Source organism: Bufo bufo, chromosome 4 (assembly GCF_905171765.1).
Source record: "Bufo bufo chromosome 4, aBufBuf1.1, whole genome shotgun sequence".
NCBI lineage: Eukaryota > Metazoa > Chordata > Amphibia > Anura > Bufonidae > Bufo > Bufo bufo.
In genome coordinates this window covers 44,279,351-44,301,465 of record NC_053392.1, presented here as the reverse complement: position 1 = coordinate 44,301,465, position 22,115 = coordinate 44,279,351, and the positions used below count along the sequence as shown (strand labels likewise).

At 43.6% G+C, this 22,115-nt stretch overlaps 1 protein-coding gene across 1 annotated transcript in view; it reads right to left on the bottom strand.

Annotated features, from left to right (window-relative positions):
• Positions 1-22,115, bottom strand: part of MSRA (methionine sulfoxide reductase A) — a 284,243-nt gene that overhangs the window by 98,970 nt on the left and 163,158 nt on the right. Inside the window, exon 5 of the mRNA XM_040427165.1 lies at positions 2,250-2,354. Coding sequence (XP_040283099.1) covers positions 2,250-2,354 — 105 coding nt within the window. The remainder of the gene's footprint in view (positions 1-2,249; positions 2,355-22,115) is intronic.

The following is a 22,115-nucleotide window of genomic DNA, read 5'->3' as shown; positions in this document are numbered from 1 at the left end:
TGTATATCTTATACCAGCTGTACATATATAATTATATACAGGAGATGCCCAGGTTATACCAGCATGGTCCATATCACTATATACAGAAGATGTATAACTTATACCAGCTGTACATATATAATTATATACAGGAGATACCCAGGTTATACCAGCATGGTCCATATCACTATATACAAGAAGATGTATAACTTATACCAGCTGTACATATATAATTATATACAGGAGATACCCAGGTTATACCAGCATGGTCCATATCACTATATACAAGAAGATGTATAACTTATACCAGCTGTACATATATAATTATATACAGGAGATACCCAGGTTATACCAGCATGGTCCATATCACTATATACAAGAAGATGTATAACTTATACCGGCTGTACATATATAATTATATACAGGAGATACCCAGGTTATACCAGCATGGTCCATATCACTATATACAAGAAGATGTATAACTTATACCAGCTGTACATATATAATTATATACAGGAGATGCCCAGGTTATACCAGCATGGTCCATATCACTATATACAAGAAGATGTATAACTTATACCAGCTGTACATATATAATTATATACAGGAGATACCCAGGTTATACCAGCATGCTCCATATCACTATATACAAGAAGATGTATAACTTATACCAGCTGTACATATATAATTATATACAGGAGATACCCAGGTTATACCAGCATATTAGCAACCAATCAGATTCTAGCTGTCATTTTTAAGGGGTAGATTAGGTCCTGAAAATAAGCAGTCACCTGATTGAATGTTAAACACCTCCATTTAATTAATGATCCCCATAATGATAGGGCAGATTTACGTCAGAATTCGACGCCTTGGACGCTGTAGCGCTAGGATGGGGGCGCTGCGGCTTTTCATGGGAGTGCAGCTGTTCTTTACGAGGAAAAGAAAGACACATCTGCTCATTAGCAATACAATGTCATTTCCAGCGTCTAATTATATGCAGATGATGGATCCTTTATGCATCAGCTAAAAACAGTGCAGTCCTCGAAAAAGTGTCTGCTGATAATAAATACCGGAGCGGACGGCGTTCCGTGCACTGGGACGCAGCCATTAATCTTCTCACGCTCCTCAGCTCACAAACTGCGCTGCTAGCAGCCGCAAAATTGGAATGGGCGGCAAATAGATCGGAAATATAATCCTCAGGGTACACCGGAATCATTTTTGGCAAAATCATATTAATGAGGTTTATTCCAGGAGGCTTTATAGATTGCAGCAATTTTTAACGAAGGGTCAATGAAAAGATGAAAGCATCTTGGCCTTTAAAATGACCTCTACTGTAACTTGCCGCAACGTTCGGGTCGCCAACATATCCCTACCTGCACCTGAAATTGAGTTTCCAGTCCACGAAATGCGCAGTAATTCTACAAAATAATATGGGTGTAGCACTCCTTCAGACTACCCCATGGGGCTGGGTAAGGGTTCATATTTTTAGAGGAGGTTCTGTGTTCAGGATTGTCCTCTGGAGAGCATTCAGCAAGAGCGTCCCTGTCCCTGGAGGACCCGTCCTGTCCTGCATTACAGAGAAAACCCACGGATGTGAAAGGCCATTGTGTAATGCTTCATTTCCCCTGTGGTGGCGCTGCAGGGAAACTGAACACTTACTACCAGGTTTCCTAACAGATCACTGCTGATCGCTGGGGATCCAGTGATAACTTTGGCACATCTTTTACGCTGTCTTACATTTTAGACGGGATTAATAAATACGGTCAATGCTGTCAGTGAATGAGAACCCTTTTGTTTCCATTCAGAGGCAGCAACCCAGTACATAGTTAGTTGCTTTCAGCTGGGAAGTGGATAGAAATGTATTAGTCTAGAGTCCAGACAATGCTCCGTGATGTAAACAACCTGGATTGTAAACTGATACATTGTAACAAACTAGCAGAGACATTTCTAGCTGCCTCTGATGTGTTTAGCTCCATGGTTTAGACTCAATACAATTGTATCCACTTCTCAGATAAACCCTAAACGCTAGTATCGCACTGTCGGTACAGCCTTCTGGCAGAATTTTTCCAGCAGAGGATGCTGGGAATCAGCACGACCAGCGGTATTCTCTGCAAATTTGCCAGATTGTGGCCTGATCTCCACTGGACCCCATTACAGTTGATTTCTGTGATTGGGAGGGGGAGCATGATATTGTATGTGGACTGGTGCGGCTTATACAGTAAGTCCCAGTCTGGCCACCAATGATCCAGAACTATGAAGATATTAAGTACCTTGCGTTGGGTTATGATTCTCCCAGAAGACCTTCAGCAATTTGTCATAGGTGATCTTCTCCGGCTCGTAGACGACTCGAACTACTTCTGTATGGCCTGTTTTTCCTGAAACGGAGAGAATGAGATGGAATCACCTAATGATATTCTGTGCACATCATCCAAAAAGTACTAAATGTAACCAACATAAAAAGCATGATGAAGGTGGTGGCCAGCTACTGAAACGCATAGCTAGTCCTTTATTTTTAGTGTTTTATGTATTTTTTTAATAAATGTTTTTATAGATAGCAGAGCAGCGAGGTTTGGCTTTTATTTTTCTGCTCCACGTTGAGCGAACATGTTCGTATTTGAATTCCGGACTCCACCTGGAGGACTCCGGCAAACAAGCGCAGCAGCCTGACCTATACCTATCCTCTCTACAGGAGAGACCACGCCATTTCCTAGTGTTGTGCCTGGATTTGCACAACATTATTCTGTAAGGTATTCTCACCTTTAGTCCTTATCTGGGAATCCTAAGGTATTTCACAAGGAAGCGCCCCCTATTGTTTTTGATTTATTATCTCTGTACTGTGACATCACTGTGTTTATTATCTCTGTACTGTGACATCACTGTGTTTATTATCTCTGTACTGTGACATCACTGTGTTTATTATCTCTGTACTGTGACATCACTGTGTTTATTATCCCTGTACTGTGACATCACTGTGTTTATTAACCCTGTACTGTGACATCACTGTGTTTATTATCTCTGTACTGTGACATCACTGTGTTTATTATCCCTCTACTGTGACATCACTGTATTTATTATCTATGTATTGTGACATCATTGTGTTTATTATCCCTGTACTGTGACATCACTGTGTTTATTATCTCTGTACTGTGACATCACTGTGTTTATTATCTCTGTACTGTGACATCACTGCTTTTATTATCCCTGTACTGTGACATCATTGTGTTTATTATCCCTGTACTGTGACATCACTGTTTATTATCTCTGTACTGTGACATCACTGCTTTTATTATCCCTGTACTGTGACATCACTGTGTTTATTACCCCTCTACTGTGACATCACTGTGTTTATTATTCCTGTACTGTGACATCACTGTGTTTATTATCCTTGTACTATGACATCACTGTGCTTATTATCTCTGTACTGTGACATCACTGTTTATTATCCCTGTACTGTGACATCACTGTGTTTATTATTCCTGTACTGTGACATCGCTGTGTTTATTATCCCTGTACTGTGACATCACTGTGTTTATTATCCCTGTACTGTGACATCACTGTGTTTATTATCCCTGTACTGTGACATCACTGTGTTTATTATCTCTGTACTGTGACATCACTGTGTTTATTATCCCTGTACTGTGACATCACTGTGTTTATTATCTCTGTACTGTGACATCACTGTGTTTATTATCTCTGTACTGTGACATCACTGTGTTTATTATCCCTGTACTGTGACATCACTGTGTTTATTATCACTGTACTGTGACATCACTGTGTTTATTATCCCTGTACTGTGACATCACTGTGTTTATTATCCCTGTACTGTGACATTACTGTGTTTATTATCCCTGTACTGTGACATCACTGTGTTTATTATCCATGTACTGTGACATCACTGTGTTTATTATCCCTGTACTGTGACATCACTGTGTTTATTATCTCTGTACTGTGACATCACTGTGTTTATTATCCCTGTATTGTGACATCACTGTGACATCACTGTGCTTATTATCTCTGTACTGTGACATCACTGTGTTTATTATCCCTGTACTGTGACATCACTGTGTTTATTATCCCTGTACTGTGACATCACTGTGTTTATTATCCCTGTACTGTGACATCACTGTGTTTATTATCTCTGTACTGTGACATCACTGTGTTTATTATCTCTGTCCTGTGACATCACTGTGTTTATTATCTCTGTACTGTGACATCACTGTGTTTATTATCCCTGTACTGTAACATTACTGTGTTTATTATCTCTGTACTGTGACATCACTGTGTTTATTATCCCTGTACTGTGACATTACTGTGTTTATTATCTCTGCACTGTGACATCACTGTGTTTATTATCCCTGTACTGTGACATCACTGTGTTTATTATCTCTGTACTTTGACATCACTGTGTTTATTATCTCTGTACTGTGACATCACTGTGTTTATTATCCCTGTACTTCGACATCACTGTGTTTATTATCCCCGTACTGTGACATCACTGTGTTTATTATCCTGTACTGTGACATCACTGTGTTTATTATCCCCGTACTGTGACATCACTGTGTTTATTATCTCTGTACTGTGACATCACTGTGTTTATTATCTCTGTACTGTGACATCACCGTGTTTATTATCCCTGTACTGTGACATCACTGTGTTTATTATCTCTGTACTGTGACATCACTGTGTTTATTATCCCTGTACTGTGACATCACTGTGTTTATTATCTCTGTACTGTGACATCACCGTGTTTATTATCCCTGTACTGTAAAAGAAAAAAGAGAGGGTGTGCACCCTGGTGTGATACCTCCTATGTCACTGTATTAATCCTTGTGGGTCAATACATCTTACCAGATCATGTTTTGCAGACCTGGCACAACACTAGTGAAGGGAGAAGTTCCTCCACGCCAGGAGGAGAGACCAGGCAGTATGATAAAATAAAGTGAAGTAAAGAACAACAACAATAAGAGAACAAAAATAGAGCGTAAAAAAAATAAAGGCTATAGCAGTAGCATTAGGTATAGAGGTTATAGTGTTCACGGGGGATTTAAGTATGTGACAGCTCATTTCTCAGCCCTTGTGGGGGCATATAGTCAGTACTACTATACCCTCTATTAAAGCATTATTAGACCTCAGGTCTGTTTGATTATATTTGTATGTGTTTTCCTATATTATATAGCAAAACAATATATATTTTTTAAATTCAAAACAGTCGTCGTGCTGATCCCTTGTGTGATACATTTCCTGCCGTTTTCATGGTCAAACAATATACACTTCCTTTTGAAGGTGATTGAAAGCAAGCAATTTACCTGCAAATTGTTACTTTGTGTCTTTGTGGATAACCAAGTCGTCAAGTCTTTCTTTCAATTTTTAACCTTTCAAATTTTGGTCTCTGAGCAATTTTGCTGAAAGAAGTGTGTGTCTTTCTTCAACAAGAATCAAAACACATTTTGGTCTTGATCCGTTCATTGTATAAAAAAAAACCTTCCCTTCTATTGTTATTGTTTAGATTTTTTATTTGCTTTTTTTTCCCCACACAATCTTGGTCTCTATGGTGTTCATCCCATAAAAAATGGTTATATTTTGGAAGCTGCGTTAACAAATAACCGTTGGCAAAGAACCATATAAACAATATAAAAAAATTCCAGCAATTTATTGTGTCAGCTGCCGACGCACATGTGCAAATTGTAGGACACTACTATAGACCTCAATGTCTACTTTTACTGCAGTTTCTGAAAAAAAAAATTCTGATGCAGGTTAAAATGGTTGTTCAAGATTCTTAAATCGATCACAAATCCTCTGGATAGGTCATCAATATAAGATAGGGGGCCTGACTCCCGGTACCTCAGCAGATCAGCTGTTTGAGGAGGCCACATTGCTCCAGCCACGGGGCCTCCTCGACCAGTGACGTCACGTTCATCAGTCACTTGGCGAATGGGGCCTAGCTAAAATGCCAAGCACAGCCACTAAACAATGGACGGCGCTTTGTTTGGAAAGCTGTTAAGAGGCCACAGGGCTCAAAAAGTTGGTCAGAAGGGTGCCGGTTGTTGTACACCTACCGATCTGATAGCGATGGTAGCTCATCAATATCAAAATCTCGGAAAATCCTTTTATTACAATATTATTCAACTTTCTGCATTCATTACTAATGAAGCAATCTCCTCCCTAAACTAACCCAAGCTGAGCAAACTGATTGGCTCACTCATACTAAAGGGTCAGATGTAAGGCATAGCAGCTGCCCTAAACAATTCTAGTAGACAGGAGAAGAAGAGACAACATGAGAATCCATGCTGCTTGTAAGAAAATCTTTTGTTAACCATTCTTTAGTTTATTTTCATGCGTGCTTTGGGTCATTGTCACCCAACAGCTCTTCAGGTTCAGGTCATGGATGCTGCCCTTACATTCTTCTGTAAGATATTTTCATATACCTTAGAATTCAAGTCATCTTAAAGGGATTCTGTCATGAGATTTTACCCCTATAACCTAAACATATGCTCATGTCCGGAGTAATAATAAGAATCCTAAGCTGGCACTATTAAACTTCACTGTGGCTCTATTTGCACAAAAAACTGGTTTTTATAACCTGTTTATCACTCACTTAAGGTGCCCAAGGGGAGGTCCGTTAATACAGGGTGCCCGGCTGCACCCCTCGCCGTCCTGTGCCCAGAGCCGCCTTCGCAATCCTACCCGTCCCTCTGCCAGATCCCGCGCCTGCGCACTAGGCTCAGCCTGATGCGCCGCGGACTCCTGGCAGCGGCTTCGTTGAGCGAAGTGCGCATGCGCCGGATGATGCGCATGCGCATTTCGCTCAACTAAGCCGCTGCCAGGAGTCAGCGGCGCATCAGGCTGAGCCTAGTGTGCAGGCGCGGGATCTGGCAGAGGGACGGGTAGGATTGCGGAGGCGGCGCTGAGCTAGGGAAGGGGTGCGGCCGGACGGCGAGGGGTGCACCGGATGGCGAGGGGTGCGGCCGGGCACCCTGTATTAACGGACCTCCCCTTAGGCACCTTAATAGAGTGATTGACAGGTTATAAAAACCTGTTTTTTGTGCAAATAGAGCCACAGTGAAGTTTAATAATGCCAGCTTAGGATTCTTATTATTACTCCGGACATGAGCATATGTTTAGGTTATAGGGGTAAAATCTCATGACAGAATCCCGTTAAGGTGTCCGAAGCAGCATAGCAGTCCCAAACCATTATGCTCCCTCCATCTTGCTTCACAGTTGGGATGAGGTTTTGGTGTTGGTATACAGTTCTCTTTTTCATCCAAACACAGCACTGTGCACTTGTACCAAACAACTTTCCAGTTTTTTGTTTTTTTTTCATCTGTCCATGGAACGTTTCTATAGAAGCATTTTGGAACATCCAGGTGGTCTAGGCACATTTGAGATGGGTTAGAATTTATTTTTTGGGACAGTTTTAGTGTGAGGCCCTCCATATGCATGACTAATACCAGTGTTGCATTTGGCAAGTCTGACCCTTTCACTTTTTTTTACATTTGTTATGTTGCTCCTTGTGTTATCAGTTTCTCCATCATTCTGCCCTAAAAAAAAAACTACAAAATGAGAATGTGAAACAGAATGCTTGAAAGTTATTTAGAAAGAAAACTAAAATTGTGTATTGACATAAATATTCACAGCCTTTACTCAGGACTTAGCTGAAGCACCTTTGGCAGCGATTACAGTTTCCAGTCTTCTTAGGTTTGATGTCACAAGGTTTCACACAATTAGATTTGGGAATTTCTGCCACTTTTCTCTGCAGATTCTCTGTCAACTCTGTCAGATTGGATGGGAACTGCTGGTGAACTGCTAGAGATGTTCGATTGGGTTCAAGTCAGGGCTCTGGCTGGGCCACTAAAGGACATCCACATTGTTGTCCCTAAGCCACTCCTGTGTTGTCTTGGCTGTAGGCTTTGCGGCATTGTCTTATTGGAAGATGAACAACCCTGACTGTCCCCCCCCCCAGCATGATGCTGCCACCACCATGCTTCACTGTAGGGATGGCATTGGGCAGGTGTTAAGCAGTGTCTGGTTTCCTCAGATATGATGCTTAGAATTAAGGCCAAAAAGTTCTATCCTGGGTTCATCAGGCCAGACAATCTTGTTTCTTACAGTATGAGAGTCCTTTAGGTGCTTTTTTACAAACTTTCATGTATCTTTTACTGAGAAGAGGGTCTTTTCTAACCACACTTTCATGTATCTTTTACTGAGAAGAGGGTCCTTTCTAACCACACTTTTATTTATCTTTTACTGAGGAGAGGGTCCTTTCTGTCATACAGCCCAGATAGGTGGAGGCTGAAGTAATGGCTTACCTTCTAAAAAGTTTCTCCCATCTGCACACAGGATCTTTGGAGCACAGCAAGACAGGCCACTGGGTTCTTGTTCACCTGTCTTATCAAGACCCCCCCAATTACTTAGACTGGGGGACAGCCAGCTCTAGAAAGAGTCCTGGTTGTTTTAACCTTCTTCCATTTAAGAATTATGGAGGCCACTGTGCTCTTGGGAAGTTTCAGTACAGCAGAAATGTTTTTGTCCCCTTCTCCAGATCTGTGCCTCCACACAATCCTGTCTCTGAGCTCTACAGGCAGTTCTTTCCTCCTCGTGGCTTGGTTTTTGCTCTAATATGCATTGTCAGCTGTGAAACCTTATACAGACAAGACTTTATCTTTTCAGATGATGTCCAATCACTTGAATCTAGCACAGGTGACTCTAATCAAGGTGTAGAAACATCTCAAAATTACCAAGGGAAATGGGAGGCCCCAGAGCTAAATTTCAAGTGTCATAACAAATGGTATGAATACTTATGTCCAGGCAAAAGTTTAGTTTTACTTTTTTAACAAATTTGCAAATATTTGTAAAATTATTTTTTTACTTTCTTATTAAGGGGTATTGAGTGTAGAATTATGGTGAAAACTTGAATTTAAATATTTTTTTTTTGGCACAAGGAGCAATATAACAAAATATGAAAAAATGAAAGGGTCTGAAGACTTTCGAAATGCGCTTTATGTTTAGTGGACTTTTAAGAAAAAACTCCCTTTTTAGAATATCCAAAAGGCAAGCATTAATCTGGACACAAGCAAGATAGGAGAGCAGACCAAATGTTGGTACACCATCTCATGCCCATCTAAAGTTGAATTTTGGAAAATGTACCTCAAGTGCAACTATGTGGGAGCTGAGCCTAGTCTAGTTCTTGAGTATAATATAGGTTACTCTTAGCAGTAGAGTACGGACATCAACATCCCTGCAAACAACCGAATATAAACCCACAGAAGGAGGAACAGAATACATGCACTGTATTGTGGAAGCTTTTACCTGATTGTACAAATTTCCAAATAGAGTCAACATGGTAACAATGGTTTAGTTTCATGTCCACCCACTCCCTGTACTATCTGGTTAGCCACTATAAGGCCATTATAAGGACATTGTTTCTGTGTACAGTTGAAAAGGTGTAGAAGGTGACGAATCAGCCTGCATATATATTCTCATGAGGTCTACATGGTTCCAGGCCCTACCATACGATTTAGGGTCAAAACATAATACATATTTTGAAAAATGGTTTTCTGCAGACAGTCTTTATTGAGAGAGGGGCCATGTTGAGCTAGCACCCCATGTTTTCCCATACCTCGCTCCTAAATGCATGGTGCTGCGCTACTCACGCTAGCTGTTCTCCCATTGTCTGGCCCTGCTCCTCTCCTTCCAGCTGTGGCGGTTCCTGCAGGACGTGGCCTGCGCATCTGGTCTAAAGGCCTCCTCCAAAGGGCGTGTGGGTGCTCAATCTCGGCCACTTAAACGGCAAGCATGTGCACGTCCAAATTTTTCTCTAGTCAATGGCTGGTCATCCTAGTGGAAGGGCGCCTAAGCTTTAGGATCTAGTAATCTAGTTTACCTGCAAAGGTGCTATCTTCTGTCTGACTACTGTACCTGTGTACCAAACTGCAGCCTGACAACCAATTTTGATTTCACACCGCCTGTCCTGACCTTAGCTTGTTTCCCACATTGCCCCATTGTTGCCTGCCCAGAACTTGGACGTGTTTATCGGATTCACTTGTACGTTGCCTGCCCTGACCTCGGCCTGTCCTCTGACTACGTATATCGCCTGACCCTCCCCCCCCCCTTCCCCAGTGGGTAAGCTGCCAACTGCTCCTCTGTGGTAAAGACCAGATCACTGTATAGGGGTTAAAGGGTGAAAACGAGGGAACAGCCAGGATAACTCCCTTAAAGCTAGCCCAAAGCCAAAGTGGTTAGTTGGTACATTGGGTCCACATCCACTGCCTGTTATAGGCTATATCATGCCAGTGAGATAAAACAATATCTACACAATTCCTATTAGCTTCAAAGTCCTATACCCAAAATGAAAACCAAGATGCATGCAAAATTCTAAGAAAGTCTGGTTTCCATAAACTAGTTTCTGTCTATCAATTTGGAAAAGGTCCTTGAAGTATACTATGTACTTCTCAAGGGCAGAGGTACCACACTGGCAGCCCTTGCAGTTGCTATCAGGCCCAATGCGATTAGGCAGCTGTTGAGTATTAGGGTCCTGCTATGAGGCTAGTGAGGTGGGGCAGCTCAGGGGTCCTGGGGTGTCTAATAAGAGATGTTGGATAACTTATGGGTCCAGAGGTTCAACATTGGGCTCTGCCTTCAGAGATTTAACATACAAAAGAACCTCCCACATTGTCCTTCTCTACTAAAATTTTTAAGATGAGAAATGTGGAGCAAGAACAAAGCCCTACTGACCCAACATTGGAAAGAGGTGGTATGAATCAACTCAAGGGATGTCTCATTTTGACCAGAACCCTACATACACTCATAGTGCTTCGGGTTGATGCAGTAAAAAATTTCTCTCTATATGGTCCAATTGTTCCACTTGGGTTTCTCATTGTCATAGCAAAAATAGCCATCGTAAAGAAAAGCAAACCTGATTACGGGTAGGTAGGATATGTTCCTTTGTTAAAGAAATACTGTACAGAAAGCTGTAACCTTATCTTCTAGAGTAATACTATGAATTGTGCACTGGTTGCAAGCCAAGCAATCTTCTCAAATAGAGGATCATCAGAAGAAGATCACAATCAATTTTCTATGGGTTTCATGAAGTGAATCTAATGCTGAGGACCTTCCGTTTCTGTCCAAGCTACAATCAGCATGGAATTTTCCCGATATTGTTCTAAATTGTTTTCGGCCTTCAATTGCTGTGAGGAACGTGAGTGAGATACTAAATGTGGACCTCTCCTCTGCCAAGTAACTCTTGTTAGGAAGATGCTTGGTTTGTCTATAGTTGTTAATAAGATATGATCTTTTTGTCAAGGGAGTGGGATAACTCCACACCGACCACAAGAGGGAAGGGAAAAGGTACTAAGCCTGGAAACTAGAGAAAGGGGAAAAGGTCACCACCTAGTGAATCCCTAACCTGAGCCCTGACTACTATAAGTATGAACAGACCTTGATGGTAAGAATTTTTATTCGCTGGAACCTAGGGCCCTATCTGACCCTAAGCGACACTGGAAATAGTGTCAGGACAAGAGATTACCTGTTCCTTCCCAGCTGAAGGAACAGGAGACTCCCTCAGGCCTAATACCAAACGGTAAGGGAAAACCACGACAAGAAATAGTAAAAAAAAAAAAAAAAAAAAAAGACACTTAACTCCAAAATATGCAGACGAGCATGAACTCAGAGGAGAACAATACACAAGCTCTTCACCACCAAAAGGAGCTATAAACCGCATAGCCTGATGGGTGAGGTCAGACTAAATAGATGAGTAGGGATTACCACTTAAGCTACACCTGAAACCAGAGGTGTGGTCAAACCCAGCAACAACACAGAAGATTGAAACCAGAAAGGCTGTCAGATCACATCACATGCAGCCAATCTCCTAGATCTTCTGACCCCTGTCAAAGGAGAGACCGTGACACTTTTTTTTGCTGGATCTAAAGCTACAGCTGTTTGTGATGGTTTCTACCAGGGCTGTGGAGTCGGTAGATAAATGCTCCGACTCCTCAGTTTTTAGTACTTCCGACTCCGCCTCCCCGACTCCTCTGTATTTAAATGCAAATGTATTTTATACATTCCTTGAAGGAAAGAAAGGCAACATACAGCTGTTCCACCAAGTTCTTCTAAGGTCTTATAGCAGAGAGAGGTAGTTGGGCAGAAGCTGCTGCCTTCTCCTTTGTGTGCTGATCTTCTGCTGAAGATAGGGCAGTGGGGGGATCCAGGAAGGGGCAGGGGAAGGGGAATTTATTGTAAAACATGATTTTCCTAGTAGAATCCCATAGTCATGTTTAAAGTTTAAGCTAACAATCTGAGTTTACAAGTTTTTATAGCCTTAGCTGAATGACAGCAGTTTTTCAAATGGTTTACAGCTTCAGTCTTGAACTATTGACTATCCATTCCCTTCACTTATACAAGTGTCTCTAGTCCTGCAAAAAACATATTTACTTAATCAGTTTTCAGTGAGAGGCGAGGTTAACCATGGGCGCAACACAACACAATGGAAAGTATAAGTATTGCCGCTCCTTAACTGTGCGTTGCGTGCCAGATAGTGAAGCATATGAAAAGCATGCTTCTTCACGGTCCCTTAACGTGTTCGTTTTGCGGTTACGTGACGCACTGCATGCATTGGCCTTTATTCTTACAGTAGAGAAGTAATTAAAGGGAATCTGTCACCTGCTTTTAGCATTTTAAGCTTTCAACATTGCCATGTTCAATAAAGTACCTTATTTCCTGCAGTGGTCTTCTTACTTTATTTCGTTTTGTCATTTAAAAAAAAAAAAAAAAAGCTCTTTTTCTTATATGCTAATGAAGCTCCAAGGTGCCCAGAGGGGCGTTTTTTTCCCTCTCTGGAGCCCAGTGACGCCCCCCTGCAGTGCCCAGCCCGCCTTAATTTGAAGCCAAAGAACGCCTCCTGATCCTGAAATAACCTCCCACAGCCCCGGCAAACGGTTCCGCCCCCTCGCCACGTCATCTTCTACTTTCAAGAAATGCCCCGTTCTTCCTGTCGGCCGCCAGAAATCTTGCGCAGGCGCAGTACCGCCTGCGCGATCATCAAGCTCCTGAGGGCAACAGCCTCAAAAGTCTCACTGGGCATGCGCCGAGCCCAGTGACGTAATCTGAGCGCTGTTGCCTCAGGAGCTTGATGATCGTGCAGGCGCAGCCTGCGGGCGGTACTGCGCCTACGCGAGATTTCTGGTGGCCGACAGGAAGAAGAACGGGGTATTTCTTGAAGGTAGAAGATGACGTGGTGAGGGGGCGGAACCGTTTGCCGGGGCTGTGGGAGGTTATTCCAGGATCAGGAGGCGTTCTTTGGCTTCAAATTAAGGCAGGCTGGGCACTGCAGGAGGGCGTCACTGGGCTCCAGAGAGGAAAAAAAACGCCCCTCTGGGCACCTTGGAGCTTCATTAGCATATCAGAAAAAGAAGGAAATAAGGTACTTTATTGAACATGGCAATGTTGAAAGCTTAAAATGCTAAAAGCAGGTGACAGATTCCCTTTAATTATAACTTTTTGTGAATTAGGACATTTAAACTTGCTTTTTTTATTTTTTATTCCAATTTAAATTTAGTAGGAGTCGGAGTCGGTTCATTTTTGCAGACTCCGACTCCAGGTACCCAAAATTGCCTCCGACTCCTCGACTCCGACTCCACAGCCCTGGTTTCTACGATTGATATCTGACATGAAGGTCACGTCAGAACAACAGATGGTGACATCAAGACCAATAAAAAAATCTAATAAAAAAATCCTTCTATTTGAAGTCACCTTATAACCGAACCCTACTATCGCATATGGTCTCATGAACATCTTATTCATATTCATTGTCCATAAGCTTGCAAATACTATCCACAGTACCACAATAACAGTGACATCAACAGTGCCCCCATAATAGTGACATCAACAGTGCCCCCATAATAGTGACATCCACAGTGCCCCCATAACAGTGACATCAACCGTGCCCCCATAATAGTGACATCCACAGTGCCCCCCATAACAGTGTCATCCACAGTGCCCCCCATAACAGTGTCATCCCCAGTGCCCCCATAAGAGTGACATCCACAGCGCCCCCCATAACAGTGACATCCACAGCGCCCCCATAAGAGTGACATCCACAGTGCCCCCATAAGAGTGACATCCACAGTGCCCCCATAAGAGTGACATCCACAGTGCCCCCATAATAGTGACATCCACAGTGCCCCCATAAGAGTGACATCCACAGTGCCCCCCATAACAGTGATATCCACAGTGCCCCTCATAACAGTGACATCCACAGTGCCCCCCATAACAGTGATATCCACAGTGCCCCCCATAACAGTGACATCCACAGTGCCCCCATAACAGTGACATCCACAGTGCCTCCATATCAGTGACATCCACAGTGCCCCCATAACAGTGACATCCACAGTGCCCCCATAACAGTGACATCCACAGTGCCCCCATAACAGTGACATCCACAGTGCCTCCATAACAGTGATATCCACAGTGCCCCTCATAACAGTGACATCCACAGTGCCCCCCATAACAGTGATATCCACAGTGCCCCCCATAACAGTGACATCCACAGCGCCCCCATAACAGTGACATCCACAGTGCCTCCATAACAGTGACATCCACAGTGCCCCCATAACAGTGACATCCACAGTGCCCCTATAACAGTGACATCCACAGCGCCCCTCATAACAGTGACATCCACAGTGCCCCTCATAACAGTGACATCCACAGTGCCCCCCATAACAGTGATATCCACAGTGCCCCTCATAACAGTGACATCCACAGTGCCCCCATAACAGTGACATCCACAGCGCTCCCATAACAGTGACATCCACAGCGCCCCCATAACAGTGACATCCACAGTGCCTCCATAACAGTGATATCCACAGTGCCCCTCATAACAGTGACATCCACAGTGCCCCCATAACAGTGCCACCCACAGTGCCTCCATAACAGTGACATCCACAGTGCCTCCATAACAGTGACATCCACAGTGCCTCCATAACAGTGACATCCACAGTGCCCCCATAACAGTGACATCCACTACCAAGGAATGAGAAGCCTTCATTCACTAATCAAAACCTTAAATTCCTTTAATAAAACGTTCACTAGCCGTGTGACTCCGATCATCAAACACTTGTTTCTAACATGACTCTTCCCAATGATAAAGTGACCCCAAATATAGCCTTTATCTATAAAAGGATCCCATCTTGGACAGTAATCTACAAATTCTGGAGACTTTTCCTTCTTAGGCATGTCTGATAATCAGGAATACTTCATAAATCCTCACGTTGCATCGATGGGGGAATTTATGTGAATGTCTTTATGTGACACAGCATATACTGCACATTTTTACAAGACCCGTGTATTACGTATTCACCAGTAGCTGACGCCATTGTTGAGGCACTTAGCGCCTTATGCCTCTTAGCCTGACTGAGTGCCGCTGACGTGCCCACATGAAACACAATCTGTTCCTAATGACATCTTGTATAGGTCTCTACAAATGCTTCAGTGGCCTCACCCACCCTTAACATCCTACAACAAGTTCCCTCTCTACAATTAAGACGTCTTTGCCCTATTGTTAGTCCCGGGAGCGGGCGTCTCGGCCTGTAATAACACAATGTGTGGCTGTGAATTAATGCCGTGCGTAATCACACTCATCAACATTACGCTAAAGGCTTCCATTTTCTGAACAATTTTGGGCTTAATATCGGAGAGATGGACAGACGGCTCTATTGATTCCGCATCTGGCTCCTTCCAAGCTGAAGATAAAATTGTTAGGCCGGGGCGAAGGAAGAGAAAGCAAAAAAAAACAAACATGGCTTCCTGCTAGAGATACAGATAAGACCTGGACAATTAAAACCAGGGTGGAGCTCGGAGTTCAACTTTTCAATGAGCGGCATATTATTATCATGTACTTACGGAAGCGCTAAGTAGACCCCGGGAAGCGCTTAACTACCAGCGAGCATCTTATCATTGAACTTGGAACAGCTGCACTCGCCATATGCAGCATGTTCACAGAACCATTATTCCAGCCCTCTTATTAGACGAGCACCAGGCACAAGGAAAAATGGGATGAAAATTAGCCGTACTGAGAGAGGCAACTCCCATCCCTTCCTGCATGTGTAGGACTCGCTTTCACCAGATACGTGGAGCAGCTGCCTCTAAAGCAGGCAATAAAATAAGAGTATGTATATTTAGATACACGTAGCAGAACTGAACTTGTCTTTAAAGGGTATCTGTCAGCAGGAACCACCTAATTAAACCTGGTAGGGTTATTGCTGGTGATTAAAATGATACCTGTCTTGTGAAAATCGGTTGAGGCGTTACGGAGAAAAAATACTTTTATTCTTGAAGCAAATGAGGACTTCAGTAGACTGAGGGGTGGAGCCTAGCCCCTCTGTATGTCTCAAATTTCCAGTGCTGGCCACACCCCTCAGTGCACAAATGCCCTCAATGGCGTAAAGAATAAAAGTCTTTTTTATTGGGTATGCTTCAACTGATTTTCACAAGGCAGGTTTCATTTTAATCAGCAGGATCAACCCTATCATGCTGTATGCCTGGTTTATTAGGGTGGGTCCTACCGACAAGCCTACTTGACATATGGTCAACCTATGACAGTGTTCCCCAACTTGTGGCTCAGGGACCACAGGTGGTTCTCTGGCTTCCTGTATGTGGCTCCTAAGGGTGCCTTCATATGCAGTAGATTTGAGACATGCAGAAATCCATGTTCTTGCTGCCAAAACAAACCTATTCAAATGAATGCGAAGGCAATCTAAACAGGTAGCAATGATAAGAGTAAGACTACGTGGCTGCAACGATCGCAGGATCACAAAAGTACATCACAATGAATGTAGCTGTGTTCCGACAAGCTTCCCACGTAAATTCAAACCTGCTGGATTTCTGGCAATTTGCGTGTTGCGGCAAAGTGAAAACATTCACTTTTATTATGGGGCAATGTAGAAATATGAGAAAATTGAAGAAAAAAACTTGACCTCCAAAGCAGCGCTCTCCCCAGTAACGGACTTCCAGATGGGTAAGTATATGATTTGATTACTTTTTAAACCAACATCTTCTGAGGGCGAATTGTCCTCTTCATCAGAATTGTGTTGTACTTGTAGTTACCCATCTCGAAGTCAGTTACTGGGGAGGGCGCCGCTACCGAGGTCCCGTATTTTTTTCTATTTTGTTTTGTTTAAACACATGGCCAGCGGTTACCCGCAGAGCCGACCAGTGGACCCAGGCTAGGAGCAGAAGTTCCAATATAGTGAGACAGAGAAAAAAAAGAGGACAAAGAGTTCCAAGGACTGATAGTGGGGGAGTGAGGAAGCACATCCCATCCTCTGCATTGGTTCCTCAGAGGCTCGCTGCACCATGGCAGCAAAAGGTCTTCCGCAAAGCCATGAGTGTATGCCTTCAGCTCTATTCTTTCCATTAAAATAATGGAACCCAGGCGGAAACCCGACAGAACCCATTAAATTTATCTGAATTTAGATTTCCCCAGGATCTGTTAAAAAATAGATCAGGAACAGCTGTCAAGGCTCCGATATGAATGGAAGCCATGATGCAAAGGTGAAAGGAGGCAATCACACTGCCATGGAAGAGTTTAAAGGGATGTTCAGAGGTATAAAAAATGTGGGTAAAAGGAGGCCGTAGTTTATTTGATGACGTACCCATCTTCTCACACATTCCACCTATGGCCTCAGTGGTGTAAGCATGAGATGCTCGCTTACTTTGGAGTGCCAGAGGATCTGACTTGTGGAAATAGGCTCTTCTGTTATTTTATCACATTGCCTGCTCAATAACATCTATCTTGTGTGCAGGACATCCTTTTTTGTGTGATTTTAAAGGGGTTGTCTCATCATGGACAATGGGGGCATATGTCCCCATTGTCCTATAGGTGTGGGTCCCACCGCTGGGACCCGCACCTATATCGAGAATGAAACCCCGCAAGGTGGTGGCTGGAGGACTCTGGTCCGGCCACCACCAAGCCGGCTCCCCATAGAAGTGAATAGGAGCGTACCGCGCACGCGGGGCCCCCGCTCCCATTCATTTCTATGGGTCCGACGGAAATAGCCGAGCCAGAAGGATGGGGTGTAGCCAGAAACATCAATCATGGGTCCTAGATGCGGAAAAATCCATGTGCCGAAAGACAAAGTCTTCTCGATTCAGAGGCCCCTCCATCCCACTATACACAACATCCCAAACAAAATAAGAGAGAAGTGAGGTTGTCATGGTTGACTAAGTTTCATAGGTATTTATAATACAGTTAAACAAAACCACACACCGTAAGATGCACATGGTGACAATGCCATAACACTGCTGAAAAATGCACTACCACCCCCAGAAAATTCTGAAAAAAACTTGTAGTCCTTTTCTACACTATAGGTCCGATGTACAGGAAAGCTTCAGTTTGATTCCAACTATGAGTACAGTAAGTCACCCATGATGTGGCTGCCACATTATTTGAACAGAATGACCATTTTTACCTGGCAAAAGTCATGTGGCTGCTGAGGACTCCGTTTTTCTCAAATGCTCCAAGTCAAACTGCAGCCCTATGACTTGACCCACAAGCAAAGTAGCATAAAATTTTGGCACTCAAGATTAGCCTCCGTAAGTAATCCAAAGACAACAGTGGTAGTTGTATCATTACGTGTTTTACCCCAAGTCTACGTGTTTTTTCCCATACTTAAAGAGGTCTGATAAAGAGGTGGCATCTCGCTAGGATCTACCATCACTTTATGACTGGTGGGGCTTCAGTGGGTGTGCTTCTGTGCAAGGAACAACACTAAAGGGGACATAGAACTAAATCGGTACTAAGCCCATCATTCCCAGAATTGGTGGGGGTCCCAAAGATTGGACCATAAACTAATGGCATATTCTACTGATGTCACCCTTTAACAGATAAACCTTATGTTCTATAGTCACCCCAGCCAGATGCCACCTCTATGCTTGTCATGTACAGGCAGCATCTTATAATAACTTACACCAAGAAATATCTTATGTATTCAAAGGGCGTCTACCCTTTGCTTTGAAGACCAGTTTGTTCCCTGCCGGCCGGGAACAAAAGGGGTCAAAGCCATTACGGATAATAGGCGGCTCATCAAAGAGACCGCAAAGTTAGGACCTTCAATCAACATCTTAAGTATAAAACAATGGTTATGAATATTTGAACAAGGCAGTAATAAAACGTACAACTGCTGAATATTCCACCAGCCGACATGGCAATTTATAGCGTCAGACTCTGGAGGATTGGAGACATGGTCCAGAGGGTTCGCTGTGATGTAGACACATTGCCTATGTTGATTTCAACCGATATAAACCACAATAATTTACAGCGAGAATTTTCAGCGCCGCGCTTAACACATGTTGTTCTGTTAGAGGGAATTTGCTGATTCATCCAATAAATCCACCAGAGACTGCAAGTGATTAATTCTCATTTTTGCTGTAGTCAGATGTAATGCAATATGGAGGCTACTGTATCTAGAGCTGGCCTGCTAATGATGTGTACAGGTGTGGTTTGGAGATGTGGTCACCAAATGGTACTGAACTTGCAGTACATTTCCCGGCTATTACAAAGTGTACAGTGCTGGTTCCAGGACACTATGGCTCCGTCGAACAGCTGATTGGCAGGGTGCCGGGAGTCATCAATATTAAAGTCCTGGAACACCCCTTCAATTAAAGGAGCTAGGGTTTCTCTATACTAACTCAGAATTCTCTAATATGGAATTTGAAAACACCTTTCCTAAACTGGACATTCCCTGTAACCGTTCTTTAGAGACCGGGTCTTTCACAACACAAACCTACAAAGATCATCACACAATTACAATAGTTCATATACTTCATTAGTTTGTGTGATAAAAACAGTTAAAAAGAGGGTTTTCAAAAAATGTGACCTCATTGGAGGAACAGGGACACAGACAGGAATGGCGATACTAATTGTATGCATATACACTACTCACAAAAAGTTTGGGATATTTGGCTTGTGGGTGAAATTTCAGAATGAACCTAAATGCACTCTAACCTTTACAGGTGAACTTAATGTGACGTTCTCAAAACTTTTGAATGCACATGTCCAACTGTTCAGTGTTTCAGTACTTTTTGAAGTACCTGTCATCAACTTTATTCAGTACTTTTTGAAGAAACCTGTCATCAACTTTATGCTGATCTCACTGAGGGCAGCATAAAATAGTGGCAGAAATGCTAATTTCAGCGGTGTGTCACTCATGAGCTAAAAGTAAGTGGTTGCCGAGAACCAGCATCATAATCATTGCAGCTCAGGCCTTGAGAAGAGTCAAATCTACCTGAGAAGAGTCATGGTTATTCATAATCTCCTGCTCTCCTGCCCATCTGCTGGTGATTGGCAGTTCTCTCCTAGACAGAAAGGGAGAAAACTAGGTAGAACTAGGTCAATCATCAGCAGGTGGGCAGGGAGAGCAGGAATTTAGGAATAACCATAACTCTTCTCAGGTGACCGTGACTCTTTTCCAGGCCCAGTCTACAAGGATTGTGATATTGGTTCTCGGCAACCACTTACTTTTAACTTATTAAATGACAGACCACTGACATCAACTCACCTGTTTCTACTTTATGCTGCTGTTAGTATGGCCAGCATAAAGTTGATGACAGGTTCCCTTTAATGGCAAAATTCACAACAGGTGTTTGATCCATGAATCGCCCAATAAATTTCCCGGTTCAATTAGAATTGGTATTTAAACAGTCCTCCTCATCATGCTGATCACATTTTGACATCATGAGACCAAGACGACACCTAACAACCGTTTAACAGTACCTCGCCATTGTGAGACTTCAAGCAGGATGTTCTAAGACGGAAGTCGCCACTGAGCTTAGAGTGTCGCAGAGTGTCATCAGCAGGTTGTATCAGAGATATAGAGAGACTGGAAGAGTCACAGAAAGGTAGAGAAGTGGACATCCTTTGGCCACATCCCACACTGATGACCGCTTCATTGTGAACAATGCCCTGCGGAACCGGATGATGAATGCCACACAACTCCAGACACATTTAAAAGAGGTGAGAGGCACCCAAGTGTCATGTCAGCAGGAGTGTTGCTAGAGTCTGAAGAGATCCGGGGCAAAAAGCCCATGTGAAACCACGCCCCCACCCCATGAAGCCACGCCCTCATCACCACTGGGGGGGGGGGGGCCTTCACAGTAGTTATTAACCCCTTTCAGCAGTCCCCCCTTCAGTGAACGAGGTGCGCTGGAAGACGGCGCATGCGCACTTCGCTCGACAATGCCTCTGCCAGTGCGCCTGTGCGAGATTACACAGAGGCAAGTGAAGTGAATAAATTAGCTAGGAGGCAGTGCTGGGCGGGGAGGGGATCTGTGGATGACAGAGGCAAGTGAAGTGAATAAATTAGCTAGGAGGAGGCGTTGGGCGGGGAGGGGATCTGTGGATGACAGAGGCAAGTGAAGTGAATAAATTAGCTAGGAGGCGGCGCCGCGGACCCCCGCCGGCCCTGCATTCGGGGCACTGGACAAAACATCCGGGGCTCCAGCCCAAAATGTTTTGACCTAACGACGCCCCTGTGTCAGACCATTCGAAACCATTTACATCAGCGTGGTCTGCATGCTACACAACCTGCAAGGTACCTGACCACACCATCAGGCACAGGCGTCATCGTCTTGCATGGGCCAGAGAGCATCTATGCTGGACGAGTAGGCCTCCGTGCTGTTCACTAATGAAAGTCGATTCATGCTGAGCGGAAATAATGGCCGCCAACGATGTTGGAGACGTCAAGGAGAGCGCTATGCATCAGCCACTGTTAACACCGGACGAGCCTTTGCTGGTGGTGGTGTTACAGGGTGGGCAGGTGTGTCTAGTCAATACAGAACTGCCCTACACTTTGGAAATGGTACAGTGACAAGCCCACACTACTTGAAGAACATCATTAGTCCAGTCATTGTGCCTCTGCATGAACAACACAGGCTTCATTTCATCTTCATGGAGGACAATGTGCCAGGTCATCGAGGTCACATCATTAGGGAACGGCTGCTGGAGACTGGGGGACCTCAAATGGAGTGGCCTGCACTTTCTGCAGACCTGAATCCCTTTGAAAACCTATGGGATCAGCTGAGTCGCCATGTAGAGGCTCGTAACCCTGTACCCCAGAACCTCAATGACCTGAGGGCCGCACTTCAAGAAG